The sequence below is a fragment of the Biomphalaria glabrata genome, chromosome 4 (assembly GCF_947242115.1).
Source record: "Biomphalaria glabrata chromosome 4, xgBioGlab47.1, whole genome shotgun sequence".
In the NCBI taxonomy this organism is placed as follows: domain Eukaryota; kingdom Metazoa; phylum Mollusca; class Gastropoda; family Planorbidae; genus Biomphalaria; species Biomphalaria glabrata.
Window position 1 is genome coordinate 8,339,611 of NC_074714.1, and position 20,095 is coordinate 8,359,705.

General features: G+C 38.6%; 1 protein-coding gene across 7 annotated transcripts in view; it reads right to left on the bottom strand.

The window, feature by feature from the left end:
• The window catches only part of LOC106062824 (E3 ubiquitin-protein ligase PDZRN3-like), a 211,580-nt gene that overhangs the window by 25,453 nt on the left and 166,032 nt on the right, over nucleotides 1-20,095 (bottom strand). For all 7 annotated transcript variants that reach the window (XM_056025579.1, XM_056025578.1, XM_056025576.1 and 4 more), the window contains 2 exons: nucleotides 17,752-18,035; nucleotides 3,287-3,425 (listed from right to left, as the gene is read on the bottom strand). In XM_056025579.1, the coding sequence (XP_055881554.1) occupies nucleotides 3,287-3,425; nucleotides 17,752-18,035 (423 nt within the window). The remainder of the gene's footprint in view (nucleotides 1-3,286; nucleotides 3,426-17,751; nucleotides 18,036-20,095) is intronic.

Sequence of the window (20,095 nt, forward strand, 5' to 3'; positions counted from 1 at the left end):
GCTTAAGAAAACGTGAGAGTTGTGTGTAAGTATACTCTCTGGTTGCTATGGTAACTGTCACTCAACACTTAATTCAGACATTCAGAAAACCTTCCCCGCCCACAGTTATGTCCCAAATCTCCGCGTCCTTGAAACTTCAGAATCCAAAGAGAAACTAAAGTAGACATGTGACTAGATGTAATATACGGAGTAGATATGTGACTAGATGTAATAGACGGAGTAGACATGTGACTAGATGTAATATACGGAGTAGATATGTGACTAGATGTAATAGACGGAGTAGACATGTGACTAGATGTAATACACGGAGTATTTAATAAAATACTCTGAAAGACACAAAGATAAAGGCACACTCCTCGTCCCATATGCTAGGACAAATTTGTACAAATACTCCTTCTTCCCTAGTGCTATTAGAGCATGGAATGGGTTGCCTGAGCTAGCCAGGAAAACCAGTGACTTGGCAGAATTTAAGTCATTGGTTAATATGCATGACTAAATGCATGACGCGTAGGACGTAATCATCTTCTCTTTTGAAGTAACGTCTGTATTATATAAGATAAGATAAAGAGTAGACATGTGACTAGATGTAATACACGGAGTAGACATGTGAATAGATGTAATAGACGGGCTCACATTGACCCTGCATGTTTGGGCTATTTGAGACGATTCTCGAGGAATGCGCTTGCTTACAATGCATATACTAATGGATAGATGACACGTCTTGCTGACATGCTGACATCGAGATGGCTGAACAAGGTGTGTGTGTCAGAGAGAGAGAGAGAGAGAGAGAGAGAGAGAGAGGGTGTGTGTGTCAGAGAGAGAGAGAGAGAGAGAGACATTATATTTACCCATTATGTAAGATACACGTATTTTATTTTCGGTATTTTCCACAAAGGCAGCGGTCTACATTTAACTCCGCAATTATTTTTCCCACGTTTTGAAGGAATTCTTTATTTGCTCATTACTATTTCACTAGACTGTTATGATTGGACTTCAATAGCTTTGTTGATTGTTATCAGAAAATGTTGTATTTGGTATAGAATTAAAGGGAAATTGATGCTTTTTTTATATAATTCAAAGTCAAGTTTAAAAAATTAAACATTAATTTCATTTAATGAGGTCAAAATCAACGATGGTATCGTCGATTAGGGGATAAAGAGTTCAAATACTTTTTAAAATATCACGAATTCCATAATTTTATTTTTTTTTCTTTTCCCCTAGGTCAACTTATTTTTAGTATGCCTTACGTCACTTCCACTTTCTTTTAGACGAAACCAATCAAAATAGCATTCATAAGATTAAGACCTAGAGTTTTTTTTTTGCTTTTTTTTTTCAGAAAGAGAGAGAGAGAGCAAGGAATATGGTTCTTTGGAAAACTATCAAAAAAAAAAAAAGGTAATCCTAGTAGTATCAGAAAGATAAATCTAGATCTAATGTCATTTCGCTACATTTAAAAGTGACACAATTTTGAAAGGGGGTTAAGATAAACGACTACAATAATTGAATACATCAAACCAAATCGATATTTCTTTTTATTTTAAAAACAAAATAACAAAATAAAAGGTTTTTGGTTCAGGCCGAGAGAGGGGGGGTGCGATAATTGAAAGTGCAACTAAATTAACTGGCTCGAGTGTGTGTGTCGCGAGCGCATTATGAGGTGGGACTTTAGAAATCAATTGTAAAGTTTATGTCCGAGAAATTACGATGCGCAGATTAAAATAAACAAAATGGAGGTTCCGTAGAGAGAGATACAGAGAAGAGAGAGGGAGGGGCGTGACATTTTATTGTCACAGATAGACAGATAGACAGATTGACAGATAGACTAATTCACTAAGAAAGGATGTTAGGTTCATCGTTAAAATGTGACCCATTTATTAAAAATTAAATAATAATAATAATAAGGGGGGGGGATCAGGCCATAATAAACAATATAAAACCTTGGAACCAATCAATGGGTATAGCCGGTGTGTGCTGCTAGTATATACATAACAATTAAAAAAAACAAACTTTTAAATACATTTTTCCTCAGTACCGTAATACAGATTTGCTTTTTGGAAAAAAAAAGGGGGAGGGGGCACTGTCTGAAGTTGAAAGCTTGATTCATGGCGAATGTTTGGAAATAAGAGATTTACAGTGGCGTTGATTTAAATAGGAACCTAGCCCCAACCAGAGGAAACGAGGAAGCACACAAGAAGTCGAGGCAGGTATGAGGGCCTAACAATCAAGTGCGTGGATTTCACACATTGTCACTTGCTCTCTTCTACAGCATGCTATGTGAATGAATCTAAACAACGGCAATGTTCAGGCGTTTGTTGACTCTACCAAACACATCTAATTGGTTTGGGATAAAACTCGTGCGTCAATTCGTGAGGGCCGTAGCGAGAGACGACTGAAGTGATTCAACCCAGATGTATTGAGCATAAACAGTTCGCTAAATGTTAATTGGCTATTCCGTTGGGGAAATGAGAAATGCAATATTTTTGCTTCGACCTACCTACGGATTGTGTTTATCAAAATGTGCGTTTATTGGATTTTGGATTTAATTATTTGTGGTGCTCACCCAGCGTCCAATCGCTTTTCTGCGTTGTCTTACTCAAGAACACAAAAAAAAAAACAACCACAGGAAGTCTAATCTTTGAAAACTAGGTCAGCTCGTTACAATTTATCTCCCATTTGCCTGACAGATGGAGACAGCCAAATTGCAGTTATTGTGAATGTGCCACATGAAAATTATCTCCCTCTAACGCTACAACTCTTTTTTGCTTCAAAAAAAAAAAAGAGAAATAAACTCCACACACATATTTTTTTAAACTTTAAGCATTATGACGTCATCAGGTCCATAAATTTTGCTTTCGTTTCGTCAACATTTCTATTTCCGGCTGTCATTTCAAGACGTCGGGACCCGAGGATGGAGCCGAGGATTTAAATACGCCGTATAATATTTGTATCTTCCAAGAAAGTTTTCGAGTGTTAATGAGGGCTTCCACGTCGTGGGTTTTTAATTTTTTTTTTTATTTTATAAGAAAACCGTAAAGCGTATGCCCGTAAAGAGAAAGTTTATCTGGAAGATCAAATGCATGTCTCTATACATGTATGTATTCTCTGTGTCACTTGAGGTATGAATATCAAAGAGCTAGAAAGTGTGCAAAAGAAAGATGTTATTCTAATTTTTATTTTTACGAAGAAAAAAAATGAAGTGGATAAATCTAATCTGCTGTGGGCGCTCTGGTACATTAAGCCCGGCCCTGGGCGTGAGTGACGTAATTTATGTCGAGTTGGTACTTACCTCGTAAACAATCTCGTACTGTCTGTCGTCAAAGTAAGGGTCATCAATGTCCAGATTGTGGGCCATCTCTATGTCTGTCAAGCCCATCTCTGCGCTGGGAGAGAAAGCGACTGGTCTGCGTGACGACGGTTGGTATAACCTGAAACATAACAGATATGAGTTAAACATAACATATAACATAGCATATAACATAACATACATAACATAACATAACATAATTAATACTTAACACACACAAGATACTTTACACACGCCTACTGTAACACTCTAACTCATTGAGTCAGTCATTGAATAACAAACTAGACAATGACTACGAGGCCACTACATTTTGTCTCGTTTCTTCTTTGTGAATTTTCCTTGTCGTAGGTACAAACGATTTTTTTCATTTTTCATTTCTGCTAACGACGCCCCGAGTTAACTGTTCTATAAAATATGTGTACATAACAATGTGCGCGTCTTAAAAATTGAACGTCTGTTTGTGCAGACAATCATGGGCAGATATAGCAAGTAACCCAGGCCCTACAGTACGAGTCTCACCTTGACCTTGAGTCTTACAATGGACTAGAAGACATGATAGAAACAAAAATAAATGCACGTATGTGTTTGCATGTGCATGAGAGAGAGAGAGAGAGAGAGAGAGAGAGAGAGAATAAGAGAAAGAAAGAGAGAATAAGAGAAAGAGAGAGAGAGATAGAAAGTGAGAGATAAATAGACAGAGAAAGAGAAAGAAAGAGAGAGAGAAAGAGAGAGAAAGAAGGAAAGACAAGAGATATAAAAAGAGAGAAAGAGAGAAAAGAAAGACAGAAAGGAAGAAAGAAAAGGAGAGATAGTGAGAGAAAGAGAGATAGAAAAAGAGAAAGAAAGAGAGAGGGAAAGAGAGAAAGGGAGATTTAGGGCCCAATCCTATCAGGCCATTGATCTAACTGTTGGGTGGGTGGAGGCCTACGGTTCAGCAGCTACTTGTGTCTCTTAACTCGACAGTTTTTAGTTTCACGCTCTACCTCTCGGCCACTTTGCTCCTCACTTGGAGCTAGTAAACATATCTGACTGACCATTCACAATCATTCCATGATATGCTATGTAATACATGGACTCAAGTTACGCGACCTCGTTTCATGCCTCGATTTTTGTCAGGGTGCAATGGCGTCTCCACTCCATCAATAACCAGTATGGCAGAGACGCCGAGAATCATTTGCACCCTACACGTCATTCCAATCAAAGCGAAATGCAAATACCCCCCCTCTGACTAATGGAGGGGGCCCGGGGGCTATGTTTCTACCCCGTTCTCCTTATCCTATTACCTCATGTCATTTTTTAAAAGAGGAAAAAAAAATGTAGTGTTCGTTCATGGCGCCCTTACGCCTTTGATCATTGTAAACGGGGGCGGCAAACACCTCCATTCTTTTTCGATGACATCCAGCTGAATACAGAAAATAGTTGTGTCGCCCAGTGGTGCTAGATTACATTGACCAAAAAAAATATTATTCATAGTTTTAAAAGATGTAGTTTTAAGATAACAGAGGTGGGGGGGGGGGGAGGGGGGGGGTTTCACATAAAGTCTTGCAAGACGTGGTGCAACACCACATCACATCTAAAGGTCAAACTGTGTGACAAGATGTCAGAGATACAGATGTCACAAAGACAGATGTCTTGATGTTAAGTCTGTCTCTTCGCCACCAGAGTTAGCCCAAGACAATCACTATCATTTAAATAACACTCCCGCATATAAAAGACCCTCCCACCCTCCCCATGGGCCTTTTTTTTCTTTGATCTTATCTTTTATTATAAGGCAGGCACAGACACACTGCTTGTTTGTTTCGTAACTGAAGTGGTGTTAGCTTACCTCTCGCACGAACACACGAGGCGTGATGAGGCTGGCGCGAGGGAGACCAGGAGGCAGTAGGCGACATCTGCCGCCGTCCGAGTGACAGCGCACTACTCAGGACTTTTTTTTTTTTTTTTATGTCAGTCAGAATAGTTCATGAACGACAACTCTGTAGATCCTTCCGCACCAATCTTTCCCGAATAGTCTCTTTCCTATTTAATTATTTTAATTTACGCTGCGAAAGAAATACCGTATTTTCGTGAATATACCCCCGCACACGCGTATACCCCGCCCAAATTACAAAATATAGTATATGGCTTCTGGCTTCTTCTGTCTCGGAAGACAATGGATGCTCCCAGATGAATCACTGGCTTTGGTTTCGTCTTGAGAAGGGGCAGAATCTGGAGTGACAGATCAAGCCTAGTCTAGAGCGGCAGAGTTTGCAACAAACCCCGCACAAATGACAAAATAAGTAAAAACAAAAAATTGTACACACCGCAACTTTATATACCCCGCACGTGCCAAGTGTGACTAGCTGTATACTATCGGTAGAAGAAGTGAGATCATCGGTACTATTTCATTTTCTAGAGATTTAGAATGAGAAGTTCATCAAGCTTGTCCATCTACATCTCACAACCACACAGCGAACTAAAGGAGGTCTAAAGACCCACCGGTATGTCCTTAGTGTAAGTTACACCATGTTTATGAATAGAATACATTTTGCAAAAAAAACCGCACCTTTGTAAAAACGTATATAATCCGCAAAATACTTTAGTTCAAAGTACAACTTGTACAATTAAATTTAAAAAAAAAATGTGAAAACAATCTAAATGTAAATTTTATATTTAAAAAAAAAAGTAGTGGGATTGAAACTCTTCGTTGTATCAGTAATGGGCTTTGTCAACGTAAAAATAATTTTAAACTATATTTTTTGTTAGTACATTTACCGTAGACCACCATCGCAGAGTGAACACTATACTCCACTAATACCCACATTAACAATAATGTTATGGCAAGGATAGTTATATGTCGCCAAGGGACATAACTGCCTTTCTATTCTGTAGTACTATGTGACAAGCCAATGTTGGCCAGGAGCTAATCGAATTTCAATGTTTCCCGTCAATAGATGAAAAATTTAATTTACGATTTTTTTTTTTTAAATTTTATTTACCAGTATTTTTCAACAGAAACATTTTGAACGAAATGTTGCATTATGCCTTTCTGTTTATGGAAACTAATTTGAATGATCAGTAGCTTAGAATTGAGGGGCGCAGCGTGCCTAATGGATGACTGTACAAATATTGACATTAGTGTCATTAGTTGAAACAAAACTCGAGGGAGGAGAACAAAATTAAATGTCACAATGTCATGGAGTGTCATAATAAAACTACTGAAACATTATTATCGCTATTATTTTTTTTTTTTATATTGAGAAAAGAACAATTTAAAACGTTCTGTTGTCGACTATGCATTAGTCAGGTCAAGATGACTTCTTTATAAACTCTGCACGGGGAAAAAATGGGGGGGGGGGGGTTTTACATTGTAACAAAGGTTTTCTTGTTTAGCCCCTCCAAACAAAACAACAAAAAAAAAAACAATGGATTCCCCCCTGGAGCGAAGTCTTCTCTGCACGTGTGCACGCGGAGGTGACGAGACCAGACATCGAGGGCTCTAATTACAGAGAGCAGCCTGGGACTCGAACATCAGTTTCACAAGTCTTCCACCCCGGCCCTCCCGCCTTTTTCCTCAGAATAGTTGGTCACAACATTGGCAGGTTTGGAGTGCATCTAGCAGGACACTTTTTTTAAAAAGTGAAAAAAAAATGAGGCGGGGTGCAAAAAAAAAGTATAAAAGTCAAATTGTGACAGCTAATAACGACTTCGGAACATTTGTTGGTGAGTAATCGAGAAGCAGACGTGAGAGCACGTGGAAGTAACGAGAGGCCGAGAAGTTCAAGGTCACAGAAATGTCAATGTGCCACATGTGACAGCAAAGACAAAGCCTACATTTCTATCTACTGACCAAACTGAATTTCAAACATCTCAACTGTCTGGACTTGTGTGGGTCTCTCTAAACCCCATAAGTCATACCAATATATGTCTTAGAAATCTAAATTCTAACAATTCTACAGTCTTTACACCATGTGCTGACCACCGGAAGTACACACCTTTTGTTTCTAGTGATCCCAAATAAAGGATGACGGACTTGATCCAGAACATTTGATTACAGGGAGAAAGAGAGAGATGTCAATCAGAGGAGAAAATAAATTGATTTTTACTAAGCTTATATCAAGTTACTATGTCAGGTTAGTGGACATGTTATTGGCATAGACAAGACATAAGTCAATTAAAAAAAAAAGTAACCAACAAGTCAACTCATTAATGGCCATTAATTACTTTGTTTAATACCAACAAGGGAAACTAATCCTTCGGTATTCAGAGATATGGTTAAATTTGTTGGGTTTAGTCCCCTTAAATAACTGTTCACGCTATTTCTTCCTCACGCATTCTCCGATCAAGTTGATAGTTTGTACAATTATTTCTTGTACCTAACAAAACATAGATCAATAAAAAAAAAGCCAATTAGTCAATTAATTATTGGTAATTAATTATTTTGTTTGATATCAAATAAGGGAAATAACGTCTACATTATTGATAGACAAAGTTTTAAGGACAAAGATCTTCCCCTTTAGATAATTTTTTTTTAAATGTTTTTTTGTATATTTTGTTTGTTACAGACTAACATGGAAGTAAAATAAATAATAAAGAGACGAGTGAACGAAAGAAAGAGAAGAAAGAAAATGTTAGAGAGTAGAGTTATAGTGAGAAGTAACAGAGAGAGAGAGAGAGAAAGAACAAGAGGACGAATGTATTATCAGGGATGTGTCATGCTCCACTACCCGCGAAGACAATGATAAAATAAATAGGGAGAAAAAAAAGGAGGAGTGGGTGGGGGAGTCGCAAGGCTGCATAAAAAGCGACACCACAACTGAGTATTTGATTCACTGAAGCGTGCAGGAGACAGTGAGTAGCATGTGTACTGCTGCAACACTCGCCCACAGTGTGGCAAGGTAGAGATGTTATCTACACAACCTAGCCGTGTCATCCCCCCCTCTCTCTCGTGCATCAATGTTTCATTAACAGGTTTGTTTATAATTTATTCAAAGATCGAAAAAACATCAAAGTGATAATTAACTGGTCCGGTTATAAAACTTTCTTTAATAACAAGACAAACGTTAAGACTTTAAACAAAGAAAAATCGTATATTGAGCGTACATTAATTATTTGGGATCAGTCTTGTAATTAAATTTGTAATAGATCTAGACTAACAATAAAAAAGCATTTATAAAAATTTAAAAAAAAAGGGGAACGACTTTAATTCAAAATCAAGCCTTCTCAGGCTTCTGAAGCCAACACGGTAACCACTCTGCTAGTGGAGAGCCTATGTATATGGAAGATTGTATAGTTAGTTATCTGTTGTTTCTATAGTCTCTAAGGCCTAATATTTTTTTTATGTTGTGTTCGCTAAGACCTGGGCGATGATGTAGAAAGGGGACTAATAAGAAGAATAAACATATTGTGTATTTATGTTTCTTGTTGTGTGTTGTGAACTGATCTGGTCTTGTGTGTCAAAATGTCTTGGTGTCCAGGTCAGCTTGTGTGTGTTCTGTGTTATCGTGAACTGTTTTTTGTGATTCTTGTACAGTAAAGCCTAGGATCAAGATGTCTTCCTGTAGTGTTTTATTAGGTTACTACAGTACACAAATAGTCTGTAGAGATTAAATTAAGAGAAAACATTTTATTTTACTTACTAAACTCTCTGATAAAGTATTGGTAGACTACATATTTAAAAAAAAAACAAAAAAAAAAAGCAAGAATATGTTGAATTTTTGTAACAATTTGGTCTGTAAAAAACAAAAGTAAAAAATAAAAACCTGGCCAAAGTGTTGTTCTTCAGCCTTGTAGTGCCACGCGAGTAGGGCGAGGGCGATGTAACTGTCGTGTCTTATCATGTTATATAGGTCAGATTGGCTGCAATCAAGTGTGAGTCTGTGCGCCATAAAGTTTACTTTAAATACATTTTTTTTCCCAAAAAAAAAGTTTTATATGCTAAGGGAAAAATATAAATAAAAGGAGAACTGAGCTGAAATCTGTTGTCAATAGTAGAATTAGGTCAAACACTTGTAAAAAAAAATACTCAGAAACATGGCGAGTTCTTTAATGAAAACAAAAAAAGTGACTAGTTAATGCTAAAAATATCAAGCAATTAAAATCATGTAACCGATGTAATAGAGTTGTCTAGACATGAAACAAGGTCAAAGTCACTTGTCGCTGTGCTCAACAAATGGTGCATAGCCAAGGTCGTTAGTCGTATATTCAGTAATAACGAATTCGTCAATGGTGTGGTCATATTGCAATACGGAACTAGAGCAATAGATACCGCTATACTAAGAAACACAATGAAACACAATATAGCATCACTGGTGTTCAAGAGCTTCCGGTTTGGATGTGTGCCAAAGCTGGTCAATAAAGTCAAACGTTTGGCCAATAACAAAAACAAAACAAAACAAAAAGTTATTGTCTTCATATGAAACCCTGCATTTAATTAGACAACATTGAGTGCCTCGTTAGGGTTTTAATTAATGAGCCTCGATCTGGTACGCATACAACTACATCAAAGACGGGAACCCTGGGTACAAGAATTAAGTACAGGTGCTGTTTGTTTTTTTAGGACATGGATTTGTTTTAACAACATCGCAGAGTTAGCCCATATAAAAACCACGCCTTCATTTTTTGGGGGGCTAGAATGTAATAATCTTGAAATCTGAAGGAATTTCCGAAACATGTAAAAACAAAAACAGAAAAATATCTTATTGATTTCCTGCTTAAGGAAAGTAAATTTTATGTTCAAAGACGTCTATGGAGACAACATGATATGTAACACAATGTGAACTGAAACCAGCAGAATAATAGGATATCGATTAATATTGATAACAATTCTTACGTAATGCTTTGGATAACATAGCGCGTGACAGTATACAATCGCGCGATAACACATATCGTGGAAATATACAAGTTGATTGCTTTGAAACAGCTAGCAGACGAGAATGGATAAATAAATCATCCTTCACCTTTCCCTTAGTCCGTTGGACCATTGTTATTATTATAGCTTTAATATAGCGCTACTTTCATGCTTTTAGCATGCTCAGAGCGCTTTGGTCCAATCTCATTTGTGGACCAGTGGGGGGAGGGGGTATCTAGGAGTTGGTTTTCCGTGCTTCCTTTAGGCGCTCAGTAAACGCAACTCTGCCTGAGTCGGGTGTCGAACCTCGAGCCTTCTAGGTAGCCAAGCCAAGTTCAAGCATTACGGCGCAGCACATTCCTGTCTTTTGTCAGGATTAGAGGCTCTTTCCTTAATTAACGTTGTTCTCCCGTCTCTTCCTCTGTCTGCCTCTCTTTCTTTAACCTGGTCCTGTCCCTTGTAGGAAAGTCCATATGAGCCTTGATCCATTTATTGATACTAGATCAATAGCCTAATAGAATGGCTGAAGAAAGACCGCTTTTTTTTAAACGCAAATAGGCTGCATCAGTTTCTGGCGTACTCAATGTTAGCTTTGGGCTAAATATTGGTCTCACTGTATCCTGTCACACACACACACGTTGTACAGTACATTCTATTGTTTTCCTCCATCAATGATTTCCCTCCCCTGTTATGTGAGTTTCGCGGGGAAAAAAAAAAGACTAGAACGAGGTGGGGGGAGGGGGGTACGTTTCCTCTCTGGACAACAACAGAGACATGGCAAGCACGTGAACCCGAAGATTGACTTTCAATCCACGAGACTCGGCGTGTGACGCAATTGGCGAGGTGTGACCGAGTGCAGTTCTCGTGTGGGGCATAGAACTCGCGAACGATGCGGAACACATTTGACAGAATGTACTGGAATCTGTTATTGATGGCGAGTGTTGATATCAGGTGAAAAAGCAACAACAAGATACACTATTGATATTGTCTGAACCTAGAATACATCGATCTCCTGTGTATAGATCTCAACAACAGTATAGGCGTAGGTTGAATTTAAAAAAAAACAACTGATAATGCAATCATGCATTAAGATTGTAGGCACAAATCAGCAAAGACTACATGAATAAAAAACAACAACTTTAAAACAACAACAGGATAAAGAGCGTGGAAGATAGTTGTTGCCGGAGTAACGTATACACAATGAACCAATTAGATTACTTCCAGAACAGTTAGACACTATTTTACTAAATACTGTAGCTCATGCTGTATTAGGTATTAGAGTTCGAAATATATACCGGGGAACATTTTTTAAGCTTCAGCAATGAGCGTGGCACGACAATAAGAAATTCTTGAAATATGTCAGGTCCTCGATTTGTGTGCGGCTTCAACCCCAGCATCGATAATAATGAAAAATTTCAAAATCAAACTCTACCATAGTTATAGTCAATCAATAGTCCAATGACGGAGCTGGGGGTGGGGAGCAGTGCAGCCCTCGGTGCTGGTCTCGGAGAAAGATTTCTTACCGTGTAGTCAGTGGCCTTGTCATGTCAATCATAGAAACTCGTGTCCGACTAAATCATTGTCCTGGATGGTTGTGGTCATTGATTTCCCTCCTCTCCCCCCCCCCCAAACAATGCCGTAAATATAGATTTGTGTGTGTGTATGTGTGTGCGCGCTCTCGCTTCCTTAACGAAATGGATACTGGGACCGACTCAATGGATGGGCCCGGAGTATCGATGCCAAGGAACCTAAGGGCAATTACTCCTCCTCGCTGGGCAGGGAGGGGCAACTCGTGTGACTCGACAGATCAAGGACGGAATAATCATGCCGGTTCAAATAGTCACCCATATGGTTTTCACTTCTGGGAGATTTTCACAATAAAAAACAACAAAAAAAAACAACAAAAACTAAACAATGTCAAGGGCGCAGAATTAAACGTCATAGATGCGCACTAAGCATTTGTTTGTAACGATTTCTCATTGTGATAATTGTACTCTTATTATCAAAAATCCTTTTATTACCATTACTTAGTTGTAGAGTTTGTTTTAAAATAAGTTTGTAAGTCAAAGCATAAAAGTCTATTGTTACCTTCATATTGAAATTATTTTATGCTGCAGTCGGTAGAGTTTAGAAAATTGGATTCTGCGGTGTTAAAGGTGCACACAAAGTATAGACCTTTAAAAAAACAACCACATCAGTTATCACTACACTTCCTTTAGTTTATACACCGGATACACCGAAAAGCTAGTAGCGAACATTGGATCACGGAGCGAACATTGGATCACGGAGCGAACATCGGATCACGGAGCGAACATTGGATCACGGAGCGAACATTGGATCACGGAGCGAACATTGGATCACGGAGCGAACATTGGATCACGGAGCGAACATTGGATCATGGAGCGAACATTGGATCACGAAGCGAACATTGGATCACGGAGCGAACATTGGATCACGGAGCGAACATTGGATCACGGAGCAGCATCTCAGAGAGAAACATTTGAGAAGGGGTGCAGAAGATCCGGTAAGTTTAAAAGCGCTTACAGTTACAAAAATGTATTTGTAATAGAGACACACATTACACAATACATCGCAATAACAAGTAAAGTTCCCCTTTCAGACCTTGTGATCTAGGATTTGGGGTTACTCGAGGACCTAACCCTAACCCAGATAATGTCAAAGTTATGTTTCCGTGGCCAGCACAACGAGCGACCGCCTTTACTTTCCCAACTAATGTCAGGTACCCATTAGAGCAATGTGGACTCAGAGGCGCCCTAATGATCCCGAAAGTAAAAATCCCATCCTTCACCAGGATTCAAACCCGGGACCCCGGTTAGGAAACCAATCGCTTTACCGCTCACCCACGCGGTGGACATCCAATAATAAAAAAAAAACGATGTCCCTGAACTGATGTCCTCTACAGCAGAAGATATACAGGTGTTTAGTCAAATGTGTTTCAGCCAGTAATCTTTTAATCTTATTGTTTTTTTTAGTCACAATCAGTAATGTTCAATAGCGCCAGGCGATGTTTGAACGAATCCATATTGCCGAGTTGTTACTTTGACAGATTATCTTATTAACTTATCTTATAAATTACAGACGCTCATTCAAATGAGAAGAAAATGATGTCATATGACATCCAGGTGTCAACTAATCGTGCAAGTTAATTAAAAACGTAAACTCTGCCATGTCGTTTTTTCCTGGCTGATTCAGGCAACCATCGTCTCCGTGCTCAAATAGCACTAGGGAAGAAGTTGAGCTTGTATGAATTTGTCCTATCATGTGGAAATGCGCATTCTTTATCTTTGTGTTTCACTAAATATTTTACTACCTTTTTTTTTTTGTTTTTTGTATTTCCTCCAAGCTATAATTCAGTGTTTTATGTAGCATTTCCACTTCATTAATACACATACAGTCCTGAACTACTGTCTGTGATTTTACTAATGGTTGTACTCTAGTCAGATGTGACTATTCGTTTGTTATCACGGCTCTATTGTGCGTCTGTTCTTAAAACTTGCATTTCATTATTAGTTGTTCATAGTATTAAAAAAAAAAAAGTAATTTTCCCTTTTCCGACTTTGTGATCTATAGGGCAGATGATGTAAAGGTCATCTGTTTCTGTGGCCTACGGTTAACGAGGGTGTCAACGCACAACGACCAACAAACTTTACTTTTTCCCCAACTAATGTCAGGTACCCATTAGAGCTGGGTGGACTCAGAGGCCCCGTAAAGAGCCTGAAATTAAAAAATCCCAGCCTTCACCAGGATTCGAACCCGGGACTCCCGGTTCGAAAGCCAAGAGCTTTACCGCTCAGCCACCGAGTGGGGTTTATTAAGTCACATAGCACGTCAACCTCATTATGTGATGATATGAAATAAAAAGATTGCTAAATATAGAACTACAATATTTGTAACGGATAAAAAATGGTTGTTACAAAGATGCATAAATGAAATATTATCATAGAAAGACGGACCACGTGACAAAAAAAAAGAGGGGGGAAAGGAATAGAATAAACTTGTCTTTCTTATTTTCGACCTGTGCTAAATGGTGTGAAAATGGTGATAAAAGTTAAGTCAAACAGAGCATTGGAATCTTTCCTCCACGTATTTGTGGGGGCGGTAGGATTCCCGAGCCGTGGTTCGGGTCACCACTAGCCATTCATATTTCAGCAGACGATGTAAACATGAAACACTTTTGCCTCATAAAGTGTCATCATTTCCCAGCATGCCTCGGTCCCCAACTACGGGGTGCGAGCCATCTAATAGAGCCGTAGTGACCATAAAAGAGCAATATCGCGGCAGTAAAAAGAAGACTAGTCGTGATGCGGCTAATCCAGAGGTATATTGGATCCTTAAGCCTGGCTCTTTCCACGAGTGAAATTGAAGAATTGAAAAGAGATATTCTCACAGAGTTGGAGCCTCATGACAAGGGAGAAAGCGGGTGGAAAAAAAAAAAGAATGCTTAAAAAAAACAGCTATCGTGGCGTCATTGGGGCGCCTAGTTGATGACATTTTCATTAATCATTAAACCAACTGTTGAATCTATGATGTGATTGGCCGAATCAAGGGAGAGAATGTGTGTTTTGGGGTTGTTATTGAGTCTCAATCACTAACTAGTACGAGATTTCAATGACGTCTATAAACAGTGGTTTTTAACGCGGTTGTGACGATTAGAGTGGAATTAGGGCCAATAATCGCCCATCTGTTTCATGCAAGCAGTAAAAGAAAAATAAAAAAAAACATTGAAGAAGATTACCTCATATATACAAAATGTTCAATCTTTATATAGTTTTCGTTCATTTGAATGAACACGTACACTAATACGTTTTGCATGGTTCGGAAATCGTTTAAATTAATCGTGAATCGTAGACACTGAAGGTCATCAATGACATTTTGACATAAACAAAACTGTGGCAAAGGTTGCCATGTTATTTATAAATTTTCGCTTCACTCACCTATGCATTTTGTGTCATTAATAGACTTTCGATTCACTGACCTATGTATCTTGTGCTATTTATATGTGACTGTTCGGGTCACTGATCTACGTATCTACGTATCACAAACCTAGAACGGACAAGGTACATTGAAAAAAAAAAAGAAGCTAGTGAAATCATTCCAAGTCTCTAGTTCAAGCGAGAGGAGAAAGGGAGATTACCCCCCTCGCTATCAGACTAATGAATGACTTTACGAGCAGTGAGGCACGATGGAGGGCTGATAGTTGGTTCTGATTTTGACGGACGGAAGAGGTTTAGGGTGATTCATCGTTTCCTTTGCTGGACATTCACATGACGCATAGGTACACGAGACCTCAGCGACCCATCCAGAAATTTTACTTAAATCTAAATGTATATGTTAAGCACATTTACGCCATAATCACTTTCGGAGACGAGGCTCATGGTGTCCGTACTGTATATATTTATATTGTCACGTGATATTAAGTGTCAAGGTTGTTTTACGCAAGTAACAACGAGTTTACATTTCGAGAAACAACAACAGAACTCGAAATCGACAAGGGAGTTTAAAATAAGAATAGATCTTTTCAGTCAAAGATTCTGGTTCTTTCTAGTCTATCATAGAAGGTAATCTTAAAGAGGGTGTAAATATACAAGGGAAGACAAATAGTGAGGTCGGTTAAAAAAGTTTCAAGCTTCATGTTATATCTACTTTTCTAAATGTAATACTGAAATTCTGTTATAAGCTGTGTGTTCAATAGTTTCTCCTGATTTCTGCTTGAAGGATTTAATTGTTTTATTTCATAGAAAGGAATTCCGCTATTTCTTACCCGAGACACAGATGTCCGGCATACAACTGGACATCGGGTCATCAGATTTAACTTCTGAAAATGCCAAAAAAACGTAGAAACCACCAAAATCCAGTGTAACAGAAAACTCTTCAAATACTCTCGAACATTAACTGCAATGTCACAGAAGCCTCGTTCCGGCGTTGAACTACTTACATTTTTTCGATAAGTCGGAGGAAACTCGTTTGTCAAATGCTCATGTTCTGACTGCTTTCTCACGTTCAACTGCCTTTATTAGATCAATAAAAAGTTCGCCTCTGTTAAATCCATTGAAATCATTGTGCTGTTAGTAAGTTACTATGTATGCATTAGATTTTTTCTTTGTGTGAATAGGCTAGGCCTATTCCCTTAATACTTTAATAAAAAGGGGCTTAGAAAGCCTTTAATGTAGGCTTAATCTTGCTGCCGCTGGAGACAAGTCAACATTCCCACTTGGCCACAGTGTCTCTAGATCTCGGTTTGAACTACCAGCAAGGTTTCCTAAAGCAGCCTGTATCACGAGGAGGTGAACGAGTGCTGGAAATACCCAGAGCCTCCGCTTTCCTTATTAACACTTTGAACGTTCAGCGCTAAGAACTTATCTCGGAATTTTAATCTTTGGGTTTTACACGCGAGCTATCTGGGAAATCTTAGTTTAGCCAAGAAACCGAGCCACAAGCGAGGGGGTGAGATAAGGGAATGTGCAGGAATTTAAAGCAACAGAGTTCTCTATAAACAATGTAATGTTGTTGTTGTTATTTTTTTATTTTACTATTCAGAGTAAACTGCATTGAGATATTTTATGTGAGCTACTTCCAAGAGCAAATATTGCCAGGAGACATAATACATTAAACTTCTGCCTAGGCTTCAAAACTAGTCATGTAGCTACATAGGGTGATAACCTCCACGATGGACAAACCACAGCGATAAGCAACCCTATTTAAAAAAAAAAAAACTGTTCATTTGTGATTGTATGCAAAGCAAAACTGCAACGAAGCATTTCACTTTTACACGGACACTTACACACACACTATGAATGTTTAAGAAAACGAAGAGGGGAGACAATTTGTTAGGTAAATATAATGACTTTAAAATTTTTTTTTTGTTTTTTGTTTTGGTTCGTGAATTTTGAACAGTTATACTTAGTACAAAAAATGAACGTAAAAACTGGTTGTAACGTCGCTCAGGGCAGAAGTCTGGCAACCATGGCGCGAAAGGGCTCATTACGCCCAGGTCTATGATCGATAGGGGCCCAGGGTGCCACTGAAAAATAAACATGAAGTATTTTTTTTTTTTGGTCATATTCAACTTTTTGACTTTCAAAGGGGGGGCCCACTATCATGGTCTTGAATCCTGGCCCACAGGCACTTAGCTACGCCACTGGTTCAGGGGTATTAATCCTTTCTTTCATATCTTTTGTTTAGAGTTTCCGGATGTATATACTACCCTTCAACACAGTTTGTTTAGTTGGCCGCTGAAACGATATTACAGGATGGTGTGGGGGGCGATGGCTGATTGAGGGTTACACCTGCCCCCCAAAATTAGAAGCTACATGTAACAGATGGAAGTTTAAAGTAGAGGAAATGAATTCACAAGTGAGGAGGGAGGGTGAGTCATCTAATCACAGACGTTATAAACTACAATTAACAAAAACTTTACAAACTTAAAGAGATTTGTATTTCTCAGAATGTCTAGTTAGCTTGACCACTACTCGCCGGAGGTCACTTTTTTTTTATAGCATGTAGATATGTGGCATACGTTATGTTACATTTGAACAAGATCTTAGTCTCCATGACCTCTTGACCTAAAAAAAAGATTGACGTCACGTTGGCTACTTACCCGGAAGTCAAAGGTATAGGGTAAAATCCCGGGGGTGGCGTGGGTGGACGATTGTAGCAGTAAAAATCCTCCTCGGTCTGTGTACCGATGGACACCATGGTCGGACAGCGGCTTTTCATGCCACGGTCACCGCCACCACTGGACCCACCAAACTCGCTGCTGTTGCCACCACCGCCGCCTTTGCCAGTTCTCCTGAGGACCTCGACTATAATTGGCTCCTTGGCTGTCCTGAAGGCTTCCACGGCTTCATAGTGGCTGGACTGGGACAGGTCTTGACCATTCACCTAGTGGACAAACGAGAAATTACAAAAAAATGACAGCACCAGATGTCGAAGTGTTAAACATTTGACTCTATAACACAAACATGATTTTACACTAAAGGGAACTCACTCTATATATCTAGATGTACTTTAAATATATTCAGTGCGCATGCGTTGTAAAAGAGAAAAGGGCATACTTCCGGTAACTTGTATAAACACTGATCTAGTAATTAATGCTTACATTCCATTGCCGCCAAGGAAGTCCGCAATACGTAAACATTTAAAATTTAGTAACAGGATAGTTCAATGCTCTTTGCCTACATAACAAAACTATAACATTCAGAAATAAGAGATAACTGGCTAGACAGTCCTTGATAGAAGATCCTATAGTACCGAACAGAAGAAATCCCATGCATAGTACTGTGCAGTCTGTGTCATGACATGTGTTCAATTAGAAGGAGGACGACGATTAGAAGCCCTCGCGTATAACAGCAATTATAAATACATTAGATTAATAACTGGTAATGATGAAGCGAGATGAATAATTTTTTTAAAAAATCATTAAATCTTGTCTACACAGAAAGCACAGCATTATACGGAAAAAAATATATACCGGTAAATACAGTTCTTAGAATTGGTGGTAAACAAAGCAATGCAATCAGCATTATTCGAAAATTATTATTTTTTAATTTGGTCTAGGACGAATAGAGGAAACTAAAAGTTGACATAACTAGTGAGCATAATCTCAAACAACAACTAGAATATTAGAATAGTACAAAACGTAGGGCGGAGGAGTAGGTAGAAGAGAGAAAGAGGGAGGGAGAAACAGCAATAGGGAGGCTAGGAGAGAGACAGTGAGAGGAGGGAGGAAGAGAGAGAGCAATAAGGAGGGAGGCGGTGCGGGAGAGACTGAAAGAGAGAGAGCGAGAGAAAACAACAGACAAATCATGGCTTTAAAAACAAAACCGTAACACTCTAAAAATCATGTCGCTAAGTTCTAACAAGAACCAAATAAACAGTGAACATTTGTAATGATGGATAAAATAATTCGGTTTACTTTTCTCTACGACAAGGAAATACAACGCAAAACGAAATATAAAACAAAACGAATAGTAGACTCTGCAGTCTCCAAGTTCCACGATCAATTTAAAAACGCAATTATCTTCTCTTTGTTTAGCCTTTGATTCTAAGATCTGGTTGACATTCTCTAGGAAATAAAAAACAGTCAAACAGAAAAAGAAGACAAAGCGATATTAAGACCAAGAGGAAAATTGGGTAACATTTAGAAGTAAAGAGATTAACTGAACAGAGTCAAGAAAGCTTTTAGCAAGTAATAAATTAACTAAGATATAATTTAATAACTGTGCTAGAAAATGAAAAGAAGAAAATATCATATACTCTTAAAATATATCGCTTATAAACACTTTTTATATTATATACACCAGAAACACCGAAATAGTTAACAATGTTCGCCATAGATTAGATTCCTCTAAGGGCCCATCAAAGACAACGAAATGTCATTGTTTTATTCTCTTATTCCAACGTACAAGGGAAGTAATCCAATAGCGTGAGTGAAAATAATAACGCCTCAATATGTATAACAAAACAAAGAGATCAAGACTCGCCTTGATGGCCAGGATTTGATCTGAGTCCTATGTCCTGTCTGGACATGTCCCATGATGACCGCTGGGTCCTACCACAGGTACTAAGCACCAAGTCACCACAGAGTGAACACAAGCTCAACTTAAACACATTAATGAAAGAACTTTACACAGAGCGTCATCATGCCGGTCACACTTTTAAACACTTAACGCGCGTTCAACTCTTCAGATTCACTGAAACACTTTAAACACATTAGTTCACGTTCTGTTTGATATTCTTAAACCACTAAATGTCTTGCAGTTCAAGATACACACACACACAAACAACGTTATTTAAAAAAAGAAGCGAATGGAAAAAAAAAAAAAGAAAATCAATGGCAGATAGACCGAGAGCACTCGTTAGGTCCTCGGCAAATCGCCTGCTCTGCTAGCACACGGCTCAAACAATCAGCTGTTTGTGCTGAGCATCGAACAGACCCCTTG